The 22874-nt window shown below is 36.8% G+C and overlaps 4 protein-coding genes across 6 annotated transcripts; 2 read left to right on the plus strand and 2 right to left on the minus strand.

The window, feature by feature from the left end:
- Nucleotides 1-1593: 1593 nt before the first annotated feature.
- On the plus strand, nucleotides 1594-3819 carry LOC103956924 (protein FERTILITY RESTORER RF2, mitochondrial). 2 transcript variants are annotated; one of them, XM_048569948.1, is made up of 5 exons: nucleotides 1594-1764; nucleotides 2056-2131; nucleotides 2371-2555; nucleotides 3117-3186; nucleotides 3411-3819. In XM_048569948.1, the coding sequence occupies exons 2-5, from the start codon at nucleotides 2077-2079 to the stop codon at nucleotides 3605-3607; spliced, it is 507 nt and encodes a 168-aa protein (XP_048425905.1). In that variant the 5' UTR covers nucleotides 1594-1764; nucleotides 2056-2076; the 3' UTR covers nucleotides 3608-3819. The 2 variants fall into 2 exon arrangements, with proteins under 2 accessions (XP_048425905.1, XP_009367259.2); XM_009368984.3 differs by having other exon boundaries at nucleotides 1596-1768; nucleotides 2059-2131.
- A 387-nt stretch (nucleotides 3820-4206) lies between these two features.
- On the minus strand, nucleotides 4207-9621 carry LOC103956925 (formin-binding protein 4). Its single transcript, XM_009368986.3, has 10 exons — nucleotides 9299-9621; nucleotides 8707-8799; nucleotides 7993-8111; nucleotides 7085-7764; nucleotides 5571-6922; nucleotides 5331-5410; nucleotides 5157-5249; nucleotides 4998-5071; nucleotides 4689-4833; nucleotides 4207-4418 (listed from the first exon to the last, which is right to left on the minus strand). The coding sequence occupies exons 1-10, from the start codon at nucleotides 9381-9383 to the stop codon at nucleotides 4335-4337; spliced, it is 2805 nt and encodes a 934-aa protein (XP_009367261.2). The 5' UTR covers nucleotides 9384-9621; the 3' UTR covers nucleotides 4207-4334.
- A 1602-nt stretch (nucleotides 9622-11223) lies between these two features.
- On the plus strand, nucleotides 11224-14971 carry LOC103956926 (calcineurin B-like protein 3). Of its 2 annotated transcripts, none has more exons than XM_048569983.1 (10): nucleotides 11224-11456; nucleotides 12352-12450; nucleotides 12547-12701; nucleotides 12822-12904; nucleotides 13063-13134; nucleotides 13280-13388; nucleotides 13595-13647; nucleotides 13758-13836; nucleotides 13978-14092; nucleotides 14498-14971. In XM_048569983.1, exons 3-10 carry the CDS (start codon nucleotides 12578-12580, stop codon nucleotides 14553-14555), a joined length of 693 nt encoding a protein of 230 aa, XP_048425940.1. In that variant the 5' UTR covers nucleotides 11224-11456; nucleotides 12352-12450; nucleotides 12547-12577; the 3' UTR covers nucleotides 14556-14971. The 2 variants fall into 2 exon arrangements, with proteins under 2 accessions (XP_048425940.1, XP_048425942.1); XM_048569985.1 differs by having other exon boundaries at nucleotides 11231-11456; nucleotides 13063-13122.
- Nucleotides 14972-16644: 1673 nt separating this feature from the next.
- Nucleotides 16645-19697, minus strand: LOC103956927 (heat shock protein 90-2). Its single transcript, XM_009368990.3, is given in 6 exon segments — nucleotides 16645-17623; nucleotides 17625-17690; nucleotides 17692-17978; nucleotides 17981-18652; nucleotides 18773-18914; nucleotides 19452-19697. Coding segments are annotated over 6 exon segments (2097 nt in total). The 5' UTR covers nucleotides 19575-19697; the 3' UTR covers nucleotides 16645-16816.
- Between the last annotated feature and the right edge of the window lie 3177 nt (nucleotides 19698-22874).

Genomic DNA, 22874 nt, shown 5'->3' on the forward strand with positions numbered 1-22874 from the left:
GTAGGGTTGGACAGCTTCAGCTTGCATGGTGTTGGTAACAAGGAGAGGTGAAACGAGAAGAAGAACAAGAAGAAACCGGAGTGCAAACTTGGGATCCATGGGAGAAGAGAGAGCTAGGTTACTTTCAACTAGAGAGTTTGGTGAAAGAAAACATGAGGCGGAGCACGTATATATAGTACTGAGCCAGTTTCTTAATCCTACCCAAAATTGTAATTGAATTCCGAATCGTAAAGGGATTCATTTTTCGTTTTGGAGATATATAATAAAGTTATAATTTGGCTCTTGATGGTTTTTATTTTTTTTTTTATTTTTGCCAAATTATGATGTCAACACGCAAACAAACTATCTTTTTTTTTTTCTTAAAAAAAAAAGAAAAAAAAAGAAAAGAGTTTTAATGAAAAGCCTACGGTAATGTTCACTTTAACGAAAAACCACATTTTTACATTAAAAAGTCAAATCTGGTACTATTCACTTTACCCTTTATTTTGTCCTTATCGTTAAAACACAACCAGCTAATGATGTCACATCACCCCATCTTTTTTGGGGATGGAAAAACTTTCATAAGTATTTCAGTCTCTCTCTAGCTATTATAATGTAATTTACCAGTATTAAAAATCGAACTCATAACATTATCATATGGAATCCGTCTAAGAGATAAAATCCATCAAGTTGAAGTTGAACTCACCCTAACAGTCCGTGTAAAACAACTTGACTAATCAATCCGCATGTAATAAGAACTAAGTAGCCCTACGGATTAGAACTGCTTACATGTATGTAACGCCAATTATGCAGACGTCATTTGACCGTCACCCACCTTCTTCTTCTCATCATAATTAATTGGTGTTATCACCAAACTCATGTTACAGTACATTTATGTAATTTATGTTTATCAATATTGAATTCTAAAAATTTGCACGTGAATTAGTAATACTACGCTAAAGTGTTGTGGTCACAAAACCAAATCTCCTCTCTCTCCTTGCCTCCTTTGAGGGCGGGTCGACTGCAAAGTTGTCATGGTCAAAATTTTAGGCTACTCAAAACGGCCTACAACATCATAGAAACTTGAAACCTTTTTATTTTTCGTAAATTAGAGTAATTTGGAATATCGTCTCCTTTCTCTTATCACCCCCACATCATCAAAGAAACTTGAAACCAACTAGATTGAATTCGATTCGGTTGCAAGATGAAATCTGAAAAAGAAAAAAAAATGCTTTATTCTTTATTTCCCTCTAAACCCTAACCTTTTCATTGTTTTAATTACTTTTTTTTTGGGCACTTTAACGAAAAGTTCTCGGTACTATTCACTTTAACGAAAAATCATATTTTTACACTAAAAAATCAATCCTGATACTATTCGCCTTACCCTTTATTTTATCTCTATCGTTAAAACTCAAAATTTTCAAACAATTTTCATTAATTTTTCTTTTATTTTTACTTTCGAATTTTGGGGTTGTAAGGAAATTAAATTTTGGTGTGTATTGAAGTGAGCCTAGGTCTTTTGTTTTGCAGGCCGAACAGAAGATATGGGTAAGGATTAGGCCCAGTCCAGCTGTCCAAGACGATAACAAAACTGAAGACAAAACGACACCGTTGGGAATTTCGGCCGTTGTTTCACCGCCATCCATAGTTTCCATAGGCGTCCACACCGAAATCAACACCCAAACCTCCACCTCCACAAAACTTCAAAATTTTGCAGATAATTTAGGGTTAGGGTTTTTGAAAGGGGTTTTCTGCTGCTTCTGAGGTCCAAAGGAGGAGTCTTTATCGGGTAAGAAGTTTGGGTTCTGATAAATTTCACCTCAAAATTAATTAAATTAAATTATTTTATTTATTTTATTTGTAGTTCATATTTGTGGCCCGAATTCATGAAAACAAACGTAACCCATTATTTATTAGATATAAATGATCTGATTAAAATTTGTTTGCCATTTTCATTTTCATTTTCCCTTCAATTTAATCTTAATCAAGAACTTGTAGCTTTAGCCGAAGTAGGGTTTGCCAAATTCCAAATCGCATGCTGCTATGAATGTTTATGTCCTAATTTTATGTTATTTTCAGGTGATCTTTATCACCAAGATGCCAATGTTGACTGCTGCAAGTACAATCGTTAACTCGCCTGTATTGCCAGCAGGTACTCATGACATTCAATTCCTAAATTTTTGAGGTTTTGAAGGCTCACAGATTCTGTTATTTGATTTTCCTATTGATTTTGATTGCTCGTTTATGGGATTTTGTAACAAGAGTTTCTCTTTGAAGAACTTTTTTCCATAACTGTGTTTGTCGGAATTTTCAGTTTGATGATATTTGTAGGGTTTTCTTTTGCGAATGGCATGTGATTGTTGTGATGTTTGGTTGTATATGTGAGAACAGTAGGCCGATGCCGTGGAGAATTTAAGCTTTCTAGCCGTGGAGCGAAAAAGGTACATTTTGATGGAAAAATGGTGCATCTTAAGATGGAAGTGATGGGGCTTGCACAGTTTCCACTCGAGAGGAGAAATCTGGTCATGGTTTCCAGTCGAACACAGTCTGCTTCTGTCATATGCGCTAGTGCTTTGGTTAGTTTGTTCTCTTATATCTAGTATCATTTCTTACCTTGCCTTTACATAGGAATATAATTTTGGTTTGTTGCATAATGGATCGCTATGTATCCTATACTCTTCTGTTGCAATTTGAGATAACTGAAGCATTTATGGATCATGAATTCATTGATTTGAACCCCGATAATGGTGACCCTGTAGGATAAGCCGATGCATTTTGTTCCTTTTCATATTGGTGATGTAAGCAAGATATGGGCATGGTTTTTTAAAATTCATTCACCTGAGTTGAGTTTTTATTTTTTAATTTTTGGTCAAACCTGAGTTGAGTTATTGGCTACAAATGGCTGGAATTAATCAGTTACCTGGTCCAGTTATTTGTACTACTTTTAAATTTTGCACTTAAGTTTGCATAACCTAAAATAAGCATCGAGAAATTGTTTTTGCATAGCTGTTTAAAACGTTATTCAAATTATGAGTCGACATTTTGTTCTTGCTTCTTATAGTTGTTCGTTTCCCTAACTTCCTCAGTCAAGGAACAAAAAGGAAAAGAAGTTTTGATTTTGCTCTTTTATTTTGCAGAATGCCAGATGCGGTGCAGAACAAACGCAGACTGTTACACGTGAGGCTCCAACAATTACACATCTTCCTGGTAAGGGCCGATATTTTGTATTAATCTCTTACTAGTGCTGCGGAAAAAATCGTTTTGAAACATTAGAGATGAGTGTTTATTGAACATAAATGCTTCTATTGCAGTCTTGGATTCAATAGTTATTTAGAATTCACATAGAAATGTGCATGTACTTTGCAAGCCGTGTTTCTCTGCCTGAATTTCTGAAATGAAGTCATCTAACAGTTGAGTGTGTGCAACTGCAGGCAAGGAGAAGTCCCCACTGCTTGATGATGGCGGGAGTGGCTTCCCTCCTCGTGACGATGGCGATGGCGGTGGTGGTGGAGGCGGCGGTGGAGGCAACTGGTCCGGAGGCTTTGCCTTTTTCGGCTTTCTTCTTTTCCTAAGCTTCTTAAAGGATAAAGAAAGTGAGGGTTCATATCGAGAAAATAGGAGAAGGTGATGGAATTTGAGGGGACGTATTATGAAGATTTTGCATTGTATTTTTTCTGCGCCAATGAATAATAATCAACTTTTATACTTCGACAAAGATCTGTTTAATGTACGGTTGCCTAGTATTTAGGCATCAGCGTTCAACACAGCTTTGTATTCTTTTTCATATTTCATTCACTGACCAACACGATCTAATAAACATTTCATTTTTAGTTTTTAGCATGATCGATTCGCTAAATATGCAGTCGTCAACGATTTTTCCACGAGGGAGCGAGGTCTAGCAATTTCTTGCATGACCTATTAACTCGATACAAACCAACACGAAATAACAGTTTTCAAGTCATTTGTTAACAAGTCGAATTATTATCAAATCACTCATTAAAAACTCATTAACAAGTCAGACAGTTATCGGATCACCTGTTCAAACTTGATAAGATATCGTTTGTCAAATGTATTGATATTAAGCATGACAATTTTTTACATGACCAACACGACCTGTTAACGAATCGGCTCATTGCCAGGTTACATGTTAATAACCCGTTACAATAACAGTTTGACATAACACAACCTGTTAAAATAAAGGATATGACATGAAAATGACACGAACAATAAATTGGCAAAAATTGGTTATTGTATAGCAGAATGTATTCCTAATCCAACCCCTAGATTACAAAAAGCAGTAACAAATCACTGTAATTAATCCTATCTACTTAAAAATCCCTCAAAATTTTGAAGACTCATTTTGTTGGTTTCGTCCATGTAGTTTCCGAGGTCACGGTATTTCCATAGTAAACCTGCTTTGAGGATTCGTCCCAGTAGGCCTGCAGAAGTCGAAAAGAAAATCAGATTTTGAACAAGTAACTCCCTTCGGTCTAAGCCAGAGAAAATTAACTGCTTCACATTTAACGGATTAAACAATAAGCACATAACCAGGAAAGCGAGTAAGACTCTAGCTGTAAGTTCTTTCTTAATGGGTTTCAACGCGACCAGGATCAACTTAACAGAAATGTTGATAAGCAACAACCCTTGTTTAAAGCAGACATCAAAGCCTATTAAGGAATACAACTCCTGATGTGCTCAGTAAGACATACCTGCCATCCGGGTGGGAGACCGTTTGATTGTTCGGTCATATCAGGCTGCTTGTTCCCATCAGTAGGAGCCTCAGATGCAGATGCTGCTGCAGTTTTTGCAGCTTCACGGGCTAATTGAGCTTTTCTTCGCTTCACTTTCTCACGCCTGCAGGAAACAGAACTATCACATCAGAAGAAAGTTGATGTAACATGAAACTCAGTGTCTAAAGAATCAGTGAAAGCGACCAAGTCATCCCAAAAATAAATGAATATAAGTGCAAACTTAGAATTTACAGTGACATGTTAACATAGTAATTTAGGTCACCATACCAGTCGCCACCCAGAGGCTGAAAATTAGCATTATCTTTGGCCTCTCCGCTGGTAATTTGTTGTGCATACCATTCCTACAATAATAGGAACGTAAGAAACCAGAATGAGCCAAAAGGAGGAGCAAAGCACAGTACTGTACAAATAAAGTCCAGCGCAAACCTCTATTCCCCTTTGTCGCTTCCTCTCTAACAACTCGTATGCATTTTCAGGTTCCTCCTCGTCTTCAAGCAACTCCTCTTTTGCTGCTTTCCACTGGTTAAATTGAAACCAAATTAGGGGATCAATCATTATATGATGCAAGTAGGGATATGAAAGAATTAGACAAAAACATACCTTGTCTACTAAACTGGACACTTTCTTATTAGACCTCAAGGAGGAAGCAGCTGCAATTGTCCGCTTTTTCGTCCTTGGAACTGAATAAGAGAAAAGGAAAGTAATGAGTATGCTTATAATCATACGCCAGTCACTAAGACCTGTCAGAGATTAAATCCATCATTCACGTTAAGTAGGATGACAAAGAAGAATGCCATGAAAAGAAAATTACCCCATTTAATTAGGTTTCAAAATCTTTACCTTTAGATTGAACCTTGGCAGCCACTGATGTGGCAGAAATAGATGCGGCGGTAGGGACAGACTTAGTTGATGGCACAGAAACAGTTGCAGGTGCTTGAATTGTGGCTGTGGTAGAAGAAACCTCAATACATCCCCCACCATTGCCACCAACAGAAAAATGCTCAATATTCACATTTGAAGCGCTACTGCCTGCTCCTGAATGGGAGGTGATGGATCCAGTCTGATCAGATGCCAGGTTTCCATAGCTTAGAGGAGCAGACTCGCTGTGAAACTGCAACGGCTCTACACTACTAACTACAGGAGCAGCTGGTACAGTGCTATCTTGAAGCCCATAATATGTGACAGACTCAACAGGGTTAACCGCAACTTGAGCAGTTTCCGTGTAGGTGCTAGGAACTGCACCATAGTAAAGTGGTGCCGGGGGGATAACTACTTGCGATCCTTCAGGATGTCCAAAAAAATTAGTGTTAGAAGCTTCAGTGACGGTATGTCCATAATACCCAAAACTGGAAGCTGGATAGGAATAATTGTATTGCTCTACATAAGGAGGTTGAGCTGTTTCATGGTAAGATGGATGAGGAGGATATGGGGGCTCAGGTGGCGGCTCATCAGGTGGGGGCGGAGGAATTTGTTCATTATCTGGTGGTGGTGGGGGAATCCATTCCTCATCTGGGGGAGGTGGAACAGTGAACATATCCTCTGACACTGAAGATGTGTATATAGAAGGTGGACTAGGATGAATTGGCTGCTCTGGTGGAGCAAACTCCTTGAAATTCAATGCATATTCAATAGTTGTATCTCCTGCAGAGTTTGACTCTTCAACTTCCATGTCCACATCCATATCAACCTCTTCCCCAGCACAAATCTCATTTTTGGTAGTCGAGTCATCGGGAAATACCACCCCATTGACTTGTTCACTTTCGCCACTATTCATATGTCTAGTAGGAGAGACAGATGCAGACACATGCTCAGAATTTGCACCAGAACTTTTAACATCTTGATCTTTAGAAACCATCGCTAATGTATCAACAATATGAGTAAAATGACGATCATCCAGAGTTCCAACTTGATCTACTTCAGTTTTATACCCCATGCTTTCCTGAAAATTGTTTTCTCCCTGGCAGAAAGATGGATATGTTGTCTCAACTTGATTTGACCGTAGAGATTTAACAATCTTGGACGTTTCGTCATTAATAGCACTCTCTAGTTGTTTAAGTTGTCTTTCAGAGTGCATCCAAAATGGAAGCAGAGATGGACCATGACATAAAAGAGACTTAATATCAAATAGCCTTATCTCAACTTCCATAGTGTACTTTGAGATCCAGGTGAGACCTGGCAGCGGGTCCTCCGACCTGAAGCATATAGACTAATTTATTAAACATCTAAAAGAAAAGAACAAAAACAGAGGGTAACATACAAATGAATCTAAATGAATGATCAAACAAATAAATTTAAGAAAACTGGATGCTTGTGTTGTGGGTGGGTTGGGGAAAGAAGGGCAAAACATGTCGTACCCTTGTAGTGACTTCAATCTTTCTAACAACACCTCACAATGTTTGATGAGACCAGAGGAGAGATCAATCGCTGATTCAGAATCTTCTTTAGCCATTGTATCGTGAGTGGCTCCTTCATTGAATTCTAGATTCCACTTGTCCACTTGGGACCCATGCCCATGCGATTCTATTCCATGATGGATTATATTGGCACCCCCTTCAACTGTGGCAGAATTAGAAAAACCATCTAACTTCACATCAGAAGCGTTAGACCCCTCTGTACCAACAGGAACATTATCTGTTGTTCCAGCAGTAGTAGCCATTTCCTGGTCACCGAACTTTGTTTCCAGGGCTAAAACATCAGGGACTTCCCATGAAGTTTCGCCAGTTTCAGTATTCCAGTAATAATAGCTATTACTCTCTTCATGCATTACAATCTTCCAACCTGAACTAACATCTCCAATGACTTGTACACTAGAGGTTTCAGGAACAGAGATTTGTTCAATCAAATCAGATTCTGTACGTAAATCACTAGAGACGATATCATCATTTTCTCTTTGATCATTGTCCTCCATGTTCTTGTCACAATCTTGCCGGGCAGAATTTGTATTACCTCCCTGTTTCTCAACATTCTGAGAAGCAAGGTCTTCACTAGCATCGGAATCCAAATGCTGATGAGATTCACCAAGCGAACTCTTAACCTGAAAGAGGCACAGCATTTAGCATGTGGAGTAAACACAAAAAGACAGGTTTGTGAGGTGGACAGAATTTACTTTTAGTACCTAGCTTGAGCGTTACTGCTTAAAGCCTTAAAGTGAAACCCAACTTAGTACATCTTGACATCTAAACCCTAAATCCTAGAACAGTGTAAAGAGCTGCTCACCAAGCTTCTCAGAAATGGCAGAAAATAGAGAAAATTATTTAATTACCTCATCATTTTTGTCAGGGGAAGAATTTTCTACAGAAGCATTGCTATGATTTGAATCATCATCCAACTCGTCATCACTATACTGCCCAAGTAATAGCAGCGGATTTTGTGGTTTCTGATCTGCAGACATAAAAATACTAGCATGTCAAACACCACCTAATCCATCGAATTATCTAATTACTAATCTTTTGATAGAGATGTATACTTAGTAATCACCAACTTATCAGCACCCAAACAAACAAACAGCTGGAGTACTAATGTAGAATGGAAGTAGGAGCAACTAAGATTGTGGAGGAAAAAGTTGTCTAAGAATGCAAAATGTAAATTTGAAATAAGAAGATTAGGATCTCTTCATTGCAGCCACCTGTTACACAAGGAAGAAAAATGTCAGCAAGTACAATGTAAAATAAAGCCAGGACATACGAACCGATAGAAAAAATTCCCAGCCGAACTCTCCAAAATGCTTTGCAGCTGCCAGAAAGGGCATAATGAATGGGAATGACTCATAATTTCACTGTGGCAGGGTCCGAGATGGTCTGACAACAAATTTTCTTAACATGACAACAGCCACCCTACAGTCTGAAACAAAATCTCGGGGGGCGAATAACATAACATGTCTTGCACATATAGTATCCAAATTCCACCGATCTACATTATGTTGAGCACACATGTCCTCTCTACAAAGTCCTTTTTGAAGAAAACTGACGGAACCCACCTGAAGAAGATGGTGAATTGGGTAACCCAGCATGGCCTTTAGATTTAGTTTCGTCTCCATGTTCATCATGTCCAGCAGAGCCACCCAAATCTCCTATAAAAGCAAAACAAAGCTCCTCAACTTAACACCCCAATATCCATACAAACTCCAAACAAACCATTTATATATTTACCCAATCCCGCAACACAAGATGTCATCTTTACTCAAAAATAATGTCGATACTTAGAACCTGTTTGGGACTGCTAAGCACTTGCCTTTATAATAAAAATTTCAACATGGTTATAAGAAAAGCACGCCTAGCAAAAGCACTTATACTCATTACATAAGCAGAATATCGAATTTGTTGGTAATAAGAGACCTTCAATCCACCATTAATCTAAAGTAAACCTCTTTCCTGTCAAAATTGCATAAAAATTTACCTCAACTATTCAGCACACTTTTCAGACAAGCTAATCAATACATAGTTACTTTAGAAAAATTCCTAAACAGGGTAATGGGTAGTCTCAATATTTCAAGCACAAATACACACACATACATACATGCATACATACATACATACAGATACACACACACACACACACACACAGATTACCAGAGGGTTCCGCGAAGAGATCGAGCTTGACTCTGCGACCAGCGCTAGTCTTAGCTGCAAGACGACGCTCTTTCCTCTTCCCCATCGATTACAACTCTCTGAGGGCTTCTCTTTTTCAATCAAATAGCCTATTAACACCTGCGACCTTCCTTCCGATTTCCTTTGGATTTTTCCCAAATTCCAAAAAATTGGATCTTGAAGTTTCCGATTTGAACAGATAAATTTCAGCTGGAATTTTTGAAGGATTTTGATTGCGTTGCGATTCGCTCTTTTTATTTAGGCCAAAAATTTTTCGTGATCGTTGTGGTGATTCATACATTTAAATAGAACACGCGGTGAGAAAGTTATTAATTGTAATTTTGTGGTGAAATTCGTTAAGAGTCTAAATTGAATTTTCCCTCATTCTTTTGTAGGGTTAAAATTGTTATTTTCATTTTTATTGATTTTATCGATCAATCATAAAACGCCATATAGACATGAATTTTTTTTTATTTCTAAAACTTTTAGTACTACAATAAAAAAATAAATAAACAATAAAATTAAAGAATTCATATTATCAGACTTTCTCATTTTAAGATAGCCAAGAGTTTAAATCCAAGATGTAAAAAAATCACAAAGTACCTTAACGTGTTTAGGTTAGAATATAAGTTATTATGCATACATTGGATTTAGTTTCATTTTAAGAAAAACAGTAGTGGACGGTATGACTAGGGTTATGTGAGAGAGAGGGGCATAGATCGTGGGTGGCCGTGGCTATGGTTGATAAGGATAGGGATTATTTTTTTTTTTTTCCTTATATTTTTGTTGATTATAAAAAAGTGCAATTTCCAAAAAGAAAAGAAAAAAAGAATGAAATGACCTTTTTACCTCCGAATGCGGATGAGATTTTGACAGAAATTTTAATTTGAACTACGATTGATAACCAACTTCACGAAAGATTAAGATTAACACTTTATTAACACTTCATATATGTATATAGGTGCTGGATCATTCATCCGCAAGCCCAATTAACTTAAAAAATAAATTCATCTGCTAGCCCCAATGGATCTTAACTTTTGTTCAGATATTTATGGAAATTTTGGGACTATGTATACTTCTATTTTTTTTTTTTTTTGTCGATTAATTTTAAATCAAAGAAGGCAGGATTTGAACTCTAAACCTTAATTTGACCAGCGCTTAGTAAGAGGGTCGTTTAGAGATTATGATGCCAAATAGGTTTTGTTAATTGTTTTACAAGGAAACTACAACAACAAGACATTATTATTAATAAAAAACTAAAGCAATGGCAAGAAACAATAATCAAAGCTTACCTCATTAAGCGGGATCAGCTAAACTAAAGTAATGTTCAATTTGAACAAAAAAGGAATTATGCCCTTCATTAGAAAAAGTCATTAATACTTTCATAACAAAACTTCATGATTATTTGTTAAATATTACGTATACTTTCATAAGAAAACTTCATGAATATTTGCTAAAATTTTACGTATAATTGTATTAAAAAATGTATTTAAAACTTATGGTATATTTGTAAATAACCCTACTGATTTTTGCTGACTTATGATACATTTACATTTTAAAATTACTAAGGAACAAAATATACCAATAATCCAAATGTGTCATAAATTCACTTAGACCAATATTATAGATAATCAGACATATTTCTAATAAAATTATAAAATAAAAATTAATCAAATTCTTAAAAATAACAGATGGAAAAACGAAATGCCTATCAAAAAGCTACATAAATAAAATCATTAAATATTCAAAAAGCATGTTATAATAAACAAATAACAGTTGGAAAACTTTGTAAAAGTTAGAATGATTGCCAACCCAAAAAATAACATATCCTTATCTTTTTTTCCAAAAACAATTAAAAACAAAACAAACAAATACCCTCCAATAATTCTCTAGCGGCGGGTGGCAATCTGCCCATCCAACATCAAAACGTCGTCGTTAATGGTTTTCGCATCATAAAACAGTGTTTCTAAACAACTCCAACAACGTCGTGCTCTTCTTCTTTTCTTCTCCTCTCTATCACATTCGTAACTCCTCTTTCGCTACAACCACAGCGAGTTGCACGGAGATCCCAAACCACCGCCTCCTCTGCCGCGAAGCTTGCTCAGCCACCGCGACATCTGCCCCTCCTCTCTCTCACAAAGTAAAGTTTCCATCTTTCTTCATATAATTCTCCAAATTTCGAATCTTTACTTGTTTTTTCGTTTCTCGGAATCTGTTTTCAATTTGTTCTCGGATTTTCTCGGGCGCCAAACGGATCGTTGAGCTCCTGGTGTATAAATTTTGAGTCTTCCGATTGCCTTCGGTTGGTTGTGTTGGATCTCGGAATCGGATTCGAGGATTGCGAGCTTATTTTAATGTTTCTGTCCATTGCTGTGAATTTTTTTATTTATCGATGTGCGATTGGTTAGGGAAATGAATTGTGGATTCAGGAGTCACTTTCCATGATTTCTAAGCCGAAATTTAGTGCGAAATTTTGCACATTTATTCGTCTCTGCTCTCGGATATGTTTTCTTATTGGATTGTTTCTCAGCCGTGTGTTTCGAAAGCAATCGAAGTGTTTATGGGGTATGAATTGAGTGAGCTGAATAAAGATTCATAATTGTAATTTCGTTCTCATGGTCTAAATTGAAAGTTTATTTAATTTTGTGGGTTGTAATCGGTAGAAGAATTTGTGTTTGTTTAGTTCTATTCAAATCCCATTAGATGTTATGACTCTGAAAACGTTGTGGTATTTAGAAATCGAAGATAGTTGTCAGGTATTGTAAATTGTACTCCTAGGATGCCTATGTCATGAAGTTTTTGCTCTTTTTATGATGGAAGGATTCTTTAAAATGTAAAGGATTTCATTATGATCATTTTTTCGGTTGCCACATGTGATCGGACTGTTCTTCTTGAGTCAGAGAGTTTTCGTTGGTCGAGTCATATGCATTTCCTTGTTTAGTAATTGTGTGTTTACCCTTGTTTTTGGGCTTTAGGAGTGGAAAACTTGTTTTTGAAAACGCTTTCTAATCTATCATTCTACTTGTTTGATTCAGCTACTATCACAAGCTTCACAGGAGATATAGCTTTGGCTGCCTCAAGTTTTACGATCTTGGGGTTCGGGCCGTGAGTTAGAAGCAGGAAATGGTTAAAAGGTTTGTTCTGTTATTTACATGCTGTAGAATCCTATCTTTTGTAGAAACACTTAAAGGTAGTCTCATGTTGTGGTTTCATTTTTTCGTGTCAACCAGGTATGGAGTGTTTTGATCTGCGGAAAATATCATGTTGCAGTGTATAGGCGGGTTAAAGCATTTATGTGCTTCCCTACTGAGTTGCTGTGATCTTGACTTGTACAAACAATCGAGAGGCTTAGAAGACCCTGAAATTCTAGCAAGGGAGACAGTGTGTATGTCAATAAATGAGCAATTTTTAACTTTTAATGCGTCTAAATACCCATTATTTTAGTTCTAGATCTAAACAATCGGTTCTCATTCTACTGCAAATTACTGTTTCTTATTAAATGCAGTCAGTGTGAGTGAAATAGAGGCACTTTACGAGCTATTTAAGAAGATCAGCAGTGCAGTGATTGATGACGGGTTGATTAACAAGGTTTGCATAATCTTTTTGTTCTTTAGCCAATGCTTTTCACGTATGCATTTGGATCAGAATTGTATTTGTGATTTTGCACTTTCTTACAAGTTTACTTTTCTCCATTCCATTCTTTTTTATATCTTTCTCTCAAGTTGTTCTTTTATGCCATTGTGTAGGAGGAATTTCAACTGGCATTATTCAAGACAAACAAGAAAGAGAGCTTGTTTGCTGATCGTGTACGTTTTTCTGTGAGATATTACATCTTCATCATATTTTGTTATTCTTTTCTTTAAATCCATCATCTAAATTTCATCACTTGTGCATCTTAAGGCATTTGTCATGCCTTAAGTGGCTTGGATAAGCCGCTGCTTATTTATTGATTTGTCATTGCAGGTATTTGACTTGTTCGACACAAAGCACAATGGAATACTAGGTTTTGAAGAGTTTGCTCGAGCTCTCTCTGTCTTTCATCCCAACGCCCCTATTGATGACAAGATTGAGTGTACGTTGTCTGCAGTTGACGATTTCTTTCATGCTGTTAATTATGTACTTGTAATATCTCTCAGTTAATGTTTCAACCTGAATTGTAACTCGTGAAATATGATCATGAAATTGAAAGTTAAGTCTTTAATAAATCAATTATGCCTTGTCTTGTATCGTTTTTTTTATTGTTTTTTCAATACTAAGTTTGAAAATGTCGAATTCCAGTTTCGTTTCAATTATATGATCTCAAGCAGCAAGGCTTCATTGAAAGGCAGGAGGTAATAATTTATTTTCGAGTAAACTGTTGTTATCTCCCACTTTATTTGTTGAGATTCAATCTGCTTCTTTCTCACAGTTCATTTATTCTTATTTGTCTTTCTGTATCTAGGTGAAGCAAATGGTTGTGGCTACTCTCGCAGAATCTGGCATGAACCTTTCGGATGATGTGATAGAGAGTATAATTGATAAGCTGCTTTCTCAACCCAACTTTAGTATTTGATATTTTGGTGTATGATGTTCCTGGATATATTTGTTACGTGGAAGAGTACTTGGTATGTTACTGAAGTTGATTTGGTTTTTGCTTTTCTTGTTTTGGAACTTTTTGTTTCAGACCTTTGAGGAAGCTGATACAAAACATGATGGGAGGATCGACAAGGAAGAGTGGAGAAGCCTTGTTTTGCGACACCCGTCCCTTCTTAAAAATATGACGCTCCAATACCTCAAGTAAGTTTCAGATATAATACGCATTGCAGTTGTCCCACAAGTCATTGTTCTTACAAATGACCCTACTTTATATGCCTGCTGAGTACAAGATAAAATTTTCCGGCCATACAAAGACAGCTCTTGTGGAAATGATTTTGAAACACCATGGTCTTGTAAATCAACGTTGTTATGTTCGTGTATGCTTATAGCCACAGGGCTCAAGATATATCCACGATATCTGCTTTGGTTTTGATTTTCCTGTGATGAACAGCCAGCAAACGATCATTACCAACTCAAAACTTTAAACTGAATACGTTAGAAATCTTTACGAGTACTAAGTTTGAGATTTAATTGAACTCATTGTAGCAGATTCAACTGCGTGTTACCATACACTTCTGACCATCAGGTGTTTTGTGTTGTGAGCAGAGACATCACCACAACATTCCCGAGCTTCGTATTTCACTCACAAGTGGACGACACCTGAAGTCGAAAATTTCCGATTTTAAGCTCCAACAGACGTCATTCTTTGATTCGGTTGTGGTTTGCATGTTTCCGAAGAATGGGAGGGGCTCACTATTGTGTAAAAGGGCCAAGTAGAAAATTTTTACACCGTCATATTTGTCGTTTCTTTTGAATTTTTTTTTTTTTTTTGGCTGTGTATTTTATGATCGACGACGACGACTGAAGTTGCCTGTTAAGTATAATGTGGCTTCCGATTTCGGCTTCTTTCGAGACTGAATTTGAATTGTAGAGAGGCACACTAGTATGATTTTGGGCACTTAAAAAGATAGAAAAGTGCAAGTTCTTTGCTATCTTGCAATTTGTCATTCATTGGTACTCTGTAAAAGTATCTGTCCACTCGATATAATTTGGTCCAATGAAGAATTCTGCCTTTTTATCTGCTTTTGATGTTGAAAATGAAGTACGATGACAAAGTTGTCACACTCCGATAAATAAACAAGTGTGACTGTCATACCGTTAACAACTCAAGTTGCAATTGGTGCCTGATGACAAAGACCACTAGTGGAAAGCAAAGGGCATCTTTACGTAACACTAACTCTAAGGACTGCCAAAGCTTCCTTGCACTAATCTACGAGAAGTGAAATTTAAACTTGATTGCAGAAGAAGAACACTGTTCTATCAATTTGACTGCTGCTTGTTCTGAATCTTCGATTTTAACTTAATAAATCAAACTGTTGGTTTTCGTTCTTGGATTTTTTGGCAAATCGATCAAGAAATCTTACGGGATAATCAAAGTTTGGATTGAAAAAAGTTAACATACTTAGGCTTGAATACACCACCATAAGATTGTTATCTAAATTCATATTCGACACCGATACTTATGTTTGAATATAGACTTAAATATGAAAATACGTTATTTCTTTCGTAAGTAATTATCAATTATGAAATTTGAACTCAACGACATCCTCTAACGAAGGAAAGTTGTCCATTTAATTTAAAAAGAAGGGAGTATGATTCTCTCTTCTCGTTTTTTCCCTTCCCTTCTATTTGAATAGTCACGCTTAAGTTACGTCAACATCTTATATTAATTTTTTATGGTAAAAGAAAAACAATATAAAAGAATATGAGAGAAGGAGATAAAAGAGAATAAAAAGAGAAAGGGAGAAAATCCTAATCCAAAATGAAAACGTTGGTAAAACAAAATCTAGTGTTACCCAACTGTCCCCAATCTCTCTTAATGAAAGCGCATCCACCTTTTCGATCCAAGAAACCATATGGTAGCGTCCAAATCAACATTGCTTTTAGTAGGCGAAAACATCATGGCAATGTCACCCCGTCTCTGCAAGTCCGTCTATAATTTATGGTAATGAATATTCAACTTTAACAAAATTAGAACAATAACACTTTAACAAAAAAATCGATGTCCATTAGTTTTTAACTTATTAAAACGTGTATCTATGATTATTTTCGTCAACTTTGTCAAAACTTCAGTAAAAAATAAGTCATGGAAAAAGAAAAAAAAAAATCATTGCTACAGTTAGGCTAAAGTTGAAAGAACATTTTTCCAATTAGGTTAAAATTTAGAAACTATTACTCTAATTGAATTAAAATTGAGAAATCACTAATGCAAAATTTTATTTTGTTTTTATATTTGCTTCTTAGTTTAGCTTACGTGTGACTCATTTTGATGCATGTTCTAACAAAGACTGTATTTACACATTTGATGAGTTAAAAAAGACCAATATTCATAGATATTAATTGAACTTTAACTACTGCTATAATTTCTTCTAATTTGTAAGAGAATATTACTTACAGAAATTAAGAAACCAATAACCCAGATATGCCCATGTTAAAGTACATAAACTTTGAATTAAAATATAAAGAGTTTAACGAAATACTACCAATATTATTTAATTATAACAAAAACTATATTTTTTACCTTTTCATGATACTATTCACTACACATTTATTTATTTTTTTATATTAAAATTAAAGTTTTTCCAAACTTAGTTTCCAAAATAAAAAAAATCAAAAAAACAATTTCCAAACTTTTGGTTAATTTTTCTTAAAATATAAGATTAAAAAAGGACAGAGAGAGCCACAAGAGATAATTGTTCCAAAACGCATTCATTAATAAAAATGGTAATTATAATATCCGATACCAAACAGTAGTAAACCATCCAAAAATACAAAAACTTAGAATTAAAAAGAAAAATAACTACTTAGGGGGGTGGGGTAAGAAAAACTACTGCTGGCTGGGCGGGGGTTAAATCACTCAGAAACTTAATCGACTTCCTCCATCTTGCTGCCCTCTGCATCAGCATCAGCGTCCTCCAATGGTGGCATCTCTGCGTCGCCCTCGACAGCGTCATCATCAATGCTCAGTCCGAGCTTCAACATCCTGTGGATCCTGTTGCCGAAGGTGTTGGGATCGTCAAGGCTGAACCCGGAGGTGAGAAGAGAAGTCTCAAACAGGAGGAGGACAAGGTCCTTCACCGACTTGTCGTTCTTATCTGCATCTGCCCTCTTCCTGAGCTCCTCCATGATCGGGTTCTCGGGGTTGATCTCCATGGTCTTCTTGGAAGACATGTAGCCGGCCATGCTGTTATCCCTCAAAGCCTGCGCCTTCATGATTCTTTCCATGTTGGCAGTCCAGCCATACTCGCCGGTCACCAAACAGCAGGGAGAATCAACCACACGGTCAGACACCACAACCTTCTCAACTCTGTCGCCCAAGACATCCTTGACGACCTTGCAAAGACCCTCGAATTTCTCCTTGAGCTCTTCCTTCTTCTTGGCCTCGTCTTCGCTCTCATCAAGCTTCAGACCTTCCTTGGTGGCTGAGACAAGCTTCTTGCCCTCGAATTCCTTGAGCTGACCAATAGCATACTCATCAATGGCATCAACCATGAAGAGAACCTCGTAACCCTTCTTCTTCAGCTTCTCAAGGAATGGAGAGTTCTCAACAGCCTTCTTGCTCTCACCAGTGATGTAGTAGATGTCTTGCTGGCCCTCCTTCATCCTTGTCACGTAGTCCTTAAGGCTGGTCATCTCATCACCGCTCTTGGTGGAGTGGTATCTCAGCAACTCATGCGAGCTTAGTCTTGTTCTGGGAGTCCTCATGGATTCCGAGCTTGAGGTTCTTGGAGAAGGACTCAGTAGAACTTGTTGTAGTCCTCCTTGTTCTCAGCAATTTCCTGGAACATCTCAATGCACTTCTTAACCAAGTTTTTGCGGATGACCTTCAAGATCTTGTTCTGCTGCAACATTTCTCTTGAGATGTTAAGGGGAAGATCCTCGGAGTCGACAATACCCTTAACAAAGCCAAGGTATTCTGGGATCAACTCCTCACAGTTGTCCATGATGAAGACACGGCGGACATACAGCTTGATGTTGTTGGGCTTCTTCTTGGTGTCAAACAGATCGAATGGAGCCCTCTTCGGACAAAGAGGACAGCCTTGAACTCAAGCTGACCCTCAACCGAAAAGTGCTTCACAGAAAGGTGCTCCTCCCAGTCATTGGTGAGACTCTTATAAAAAGCAGAGTACTCTTCCTTGGTGATCTCCTCTGGCTTCCTCATCCAGATAGGCTTCTGCTTGTTAACCAAAGACCATTCATGGGAAATCTCCTGGATCTTCTTCTTTTTCTTCTCTTCCTTCTCCTTCTCCTCGTCAACTTCCTCAACCTTTCCCTCCTCTTCCTTCTTTTCTTCCTCATCCTCATCGTCAGAAATCTCCTTCTCGGTGGTCTTCTCAATCCATAGAGAGATTGGGTAGCTGATGAACTCAGAGTGCTTCTTGATCAAATCCTTGAGGCGGCGCTCCTCAAGGTACTCAAGCTGGTCCTCCTTAAGGTACAGGGTGATCTTTGTACCCCTGCCAAGAACCTCACCAGTCGTGTCTCTGGTCACAGTGAATGAGCCTCCAGCCTGAGACTCCCACACATACTGCTCATCGTCATTGTGCTTGGTGGTAACAATGACCTTATCGGCAACAAGGTATGCAGAGTAGAACCCAACACCGAACTGACCAATCATGCTAACATCAGCACCAGCAGCCAAGGCTTCCATGAACTCCTTGGTGCCAGACCTAGCAATGGTACCGAGGTTGTTCACCAAATCTGACATCACAAATCATGATTAAAACCATAAGCATAAATCCCATTTGGATTAGCATCAAATAAACGAACCATAAATCAAACAACATCAAATAACAAATTAAATAGTGAACACCAACGTACCAGCTTTGGTCATCCCAATACCACTGTCGATAATGGTCAATGTGTTGCTGGCTTTGTCAGGGATGATATGGATGAAGAGCTCTGGCTGGCCATCGAGCTTGCTCTTGTCGGTCAAGCTCTCAAATCTGATCTTATCAAGAGCCTGTATACATAACATAAACAAATAAGTAAAAGAGTGCCAATTTCATCTATCTCAACAAAAGAAATCACAATAAAACAAATACATAAAAATATTTAACTACACAATTTCCACACCTTTAAAAACCAAGATCACTATTTGTATGAAACTCAGTAACATATAAAAAATTTATACCCAATTGAACTTAATAACTGGCTTTAAGGATGAATTACACAAGCCCAGAATATATCAAAATCCTAACAATAATCGAAACCCGGAAACCCTTAATCACATATTCTACAGTATTTTCAGGCCATAACAAGATATCTAACCCAATATTCTTTCTACAGTAATCGAAAAGTTCAGATAAACAGAACAAATCTACATACTTTAGCATCTAAATTAACATGTTCAGATCTCTAATCTAACCTAAACAGAATCAATCGCAGAATCTAAACGCCCCAATTCCAAATGCAAACATACAGCAAAACGATTCATATAAGAAGCCACAAAAACACCGAAACTGAAAGCAAATAGAACATCAAAGGATCGAAGACTCACATCAGAGGCATTGCTGATGAGCTCACGGAGAAAGATCTCCTTGTTGCTGTAGAAGGTGTTGATGATCAAACTCAGAAGCTGGTTGATCTCAGCCTGGAAGGCAAACGTCTCAGCCTCCGCCATTGATCTCGCGTAAAAGGATTTTCTGCAGATCTAGGGTTTTGGAGACGACGTCGTAAAGAGAAAGGGAGAGCGTAGGAGAGAGTGGTTCCTGGAGTGAGGGAGGCGTGGGATTATATAGGAGACTTGACTAGGGTTTCTAGATCCTTCGATTGCTATTTTTCGCCAATTAATTGGATCTTATTTTTTTATAGGAATTTTCGGGGTCCGGTTCGCGTACGGGTTGGGAATTCCTGTTCCGTTAGACCTGGGCTGTTGCGGTGCCACGTGTCGGGTCTAGACTGTTCGAATTTGAGGGCTTCGGCTTTTTGTGTTGACAAGTTGCCCCAATAAGAGAATCAAAGAGGAAAAAGGGAAGTTTGAATCCGAAACTTGCCAAGAAGTTCACGTTTGAATGATTCTTCTCTTTTACTTTTTGAAAAACGATAGCCTTAGTGACGAAGAAATTTCGACTAGAGTACAAAATTTTGGTAGAGTATGTCCCTTATAACAAGAGATTTTTAGGTGTACATAGAATATAAACACATACGTTATATATTATTATATAAGTTGAGAACGCTTAAAAAATAATTTTCACCACTGGTATATAATTTATGACGTAAAATCCTATATTCCTGGTACATTGAAAAACTTCTCTTTATAACATAAGTTCCTCAAATTAAACTATAGAATCACCATTATATAACCTTAACTTGGCGAGGTGACAAATCGCTCCCTTACAATTATGAGAAATATACAAAATACTATACTCTTGTGACTCAGAAGTCAGCTCCTTAATATCATAAGCAACAAAACCTAGAGTCGAAGGGTCATTTGCAGAGTCAACCTTGTTGGTGTGTAAAGGGTGCCACCCAAAATTTCTTTACATGTACACATATACATATAAATATATTAAATGTGCTAGAGAACGCCAAAGTTATCTCAAAGGGGGTAGTGCTTTGGGCTTCCTACCATTTCACCTAAGAGAGGGGTTCGATTCCCTATTGTTTTGCTTTGGAATTTCTAATTTTTGCATATTATAAACTTACTGAGCAGATAAATTTACACAAAAACATTCAACTTGTTTCGAACTCAAGACTTTTTGAAGATAGAAAACACTCCAATAAACACAAACTTATTTTTGGTTCACTAATTTGTAATATTTCAATTCTATTTTAAGAAATAATATAAAAAAATACACTGTTAGAAAATGAAAGGCCTCCGTCTAAATGTTGCACAAGTTCCCTAAATTCTCGAGGCCTGCCCTGGTCATTCGTACCTCCATTGCAGACAGCCACAGCCTCTTAAGAGTCAGACTCCACCTGTAACAGATTGCATCCAATCATCTATGACAGTTGCAAACGTGCTCAAATTGCAAGCAGCTCCACATGTAATACAGATGAAATCCCTTTTTTTTATTCTTTCTTTTTTCTTTTTTTTTCTTCTTTTATAAGAAAAGGATTTGGTAATTTCCAAGTACTTATAATACCTAAACACAAAGATTGCGACCTTCTTTTTCATAAGGATTTGTAATTTAAGTAGTTAACAACATTTATTAGTCTCGTAGTCAAATATTTAATAAATAAAAACCTTCTAACACTATCTAGTTAAAAAACCATTAATATGAAGGACTTGGTTGAATGATATTTTCAAAATCTAATCAATCAAGAAAATCTAATGTAGATTCATTGGTTGAAGGTTACAAAATTGTGAAATCCCAAGTTTCTTTTATACAAATCTATCATTTGACCCCAACAAAAAAAAAAAAAATCTTTTTTACGTTATTTAATTTAGTTCTTTCATGAAATACGCAATTTTCCAATCTTACTTTACATTATACTCAAACTCATTACATTTGTGATAGTGAAAATATAATTTCTTTTTATAAATAGAGAGAATATGACATCTTCGTACTTGAATTTCCGACATTAACAAAGAAAATACCACTAAATCAAAACATTCATTTGTATTTTATCATTCAATTTCATTTCATATCAATCAACATTAGATCTTAAAGTATGGTTAATTTTCTTCTTTTTGAAATTAATGGTTGATCTTTTTCACGGATATAATTATTTTCTTTTTTGCATTGACTTAGCGTTCGTTTGAAAATAGCTAAAAGCTCTTTTGTTATTAAAATTTTTGGAACCAATTCTTAGTAAAATGACAAATGAATCTTAAAAAAAAAGCCTTTTATTGTTTTATGCAAGAAGCATATAACTATTGTTTCTTGTAGGAAGTACTTTAAACGCTTTTAAAACCCAAAAACATTTACTTTAAAAACGTTTTAACTCATTTTAAAAATATTTCAAACAAAACTTAACACTATACCTACTTTTTTGTATGACTCCAAAAGAACGGTCCATATGGCCGGTGTTATATGGACATTGACACTCAGTAGGAAAATTCTCCATGCCTTCTCAAGCTCCCCACATTTTATCCGTTATCTCCAAGTTCTTCAACTTCCATTTGCCAATGGAAGCTCTCTCATTGCAAACCCTACTCCAGCTCCTCCATTCTTCTCACAGAACAATTCCAAGGTAAAAGTTTCTGCATCTTGACATATATATTTGGTTTCTCGGGAGAAACTTGCCTACACCGGAATGTCAATATGATAATATGCCAAAATGATAATATATCAAGTCATTCTGGTATTGTCGTGCGTTTCAATTTCTTTCACTTGACTATGCGTGATGGACTCGGAATACTTCTGCAGTGACCTCCTCTTTGAAGATGATAGTGTTGGATGTTAGTTAGAAAACTAAATTTATGTGATCTTTCCCACTTTACTGAATCTAAAAGCAAGTTCCTTTTCAGTCTTCACTGTTATAATAGTTCCTAGATTGCAGTGACCAAATTTTATGTCATCTGGCAATTGATATTTTGGTTTAAATTTTGAGGGAGTTGGTTGATCATGTTGTTGTTGCTTAAACCAGTTAGGTTGAGAAAGATCAATCTAAAATTAACGTGGCCAGGACCTTGCATGAACGATTTCACTCACCACCGGCGAAAACATTGCCAAGAAGGCTGTTTTTGCAGTTCATGGGATTCTGCCCAGTTCTAGCACATCTCATTTTTGCGGCACCAATGCCAGAGATAAAAGAGCCTGAAATCATTCGACAAAATTTTTTATGTCGGTCTTTGTTTGTTTCCATTTTGTGTTTTCGATTTCTACATGAAATTTAGGTCATAATTTGGGATGCAAAGGTTGTGTTGAGCTCTTATATTGGAAAATTATACGAGTCTCATATGTGATTTTTGTTTGGAAATTGAAGCATTCAGGACCGTAAAGCTTCCCAGCGGTGTCAGGATTCAACGTACAGA

Source organism: the organism of the source record quoted next, unplaced genomic scaffold (assembly GCF_019419815.1).
Source record: "Pyrus x bretschneideri cultivar Hongxiangsu unplaced genomic scaffold, Pyrus_bretschneideri_v1 Contig51, whole genome shotgun sequence".
Taxonomy (NCBI): Eukaryota; Viridiplantae; Streptophyta; class Magnoliopsida; order Rosales; family Rosaceae; genus Pyrus; species Pyrus x bretschneideri.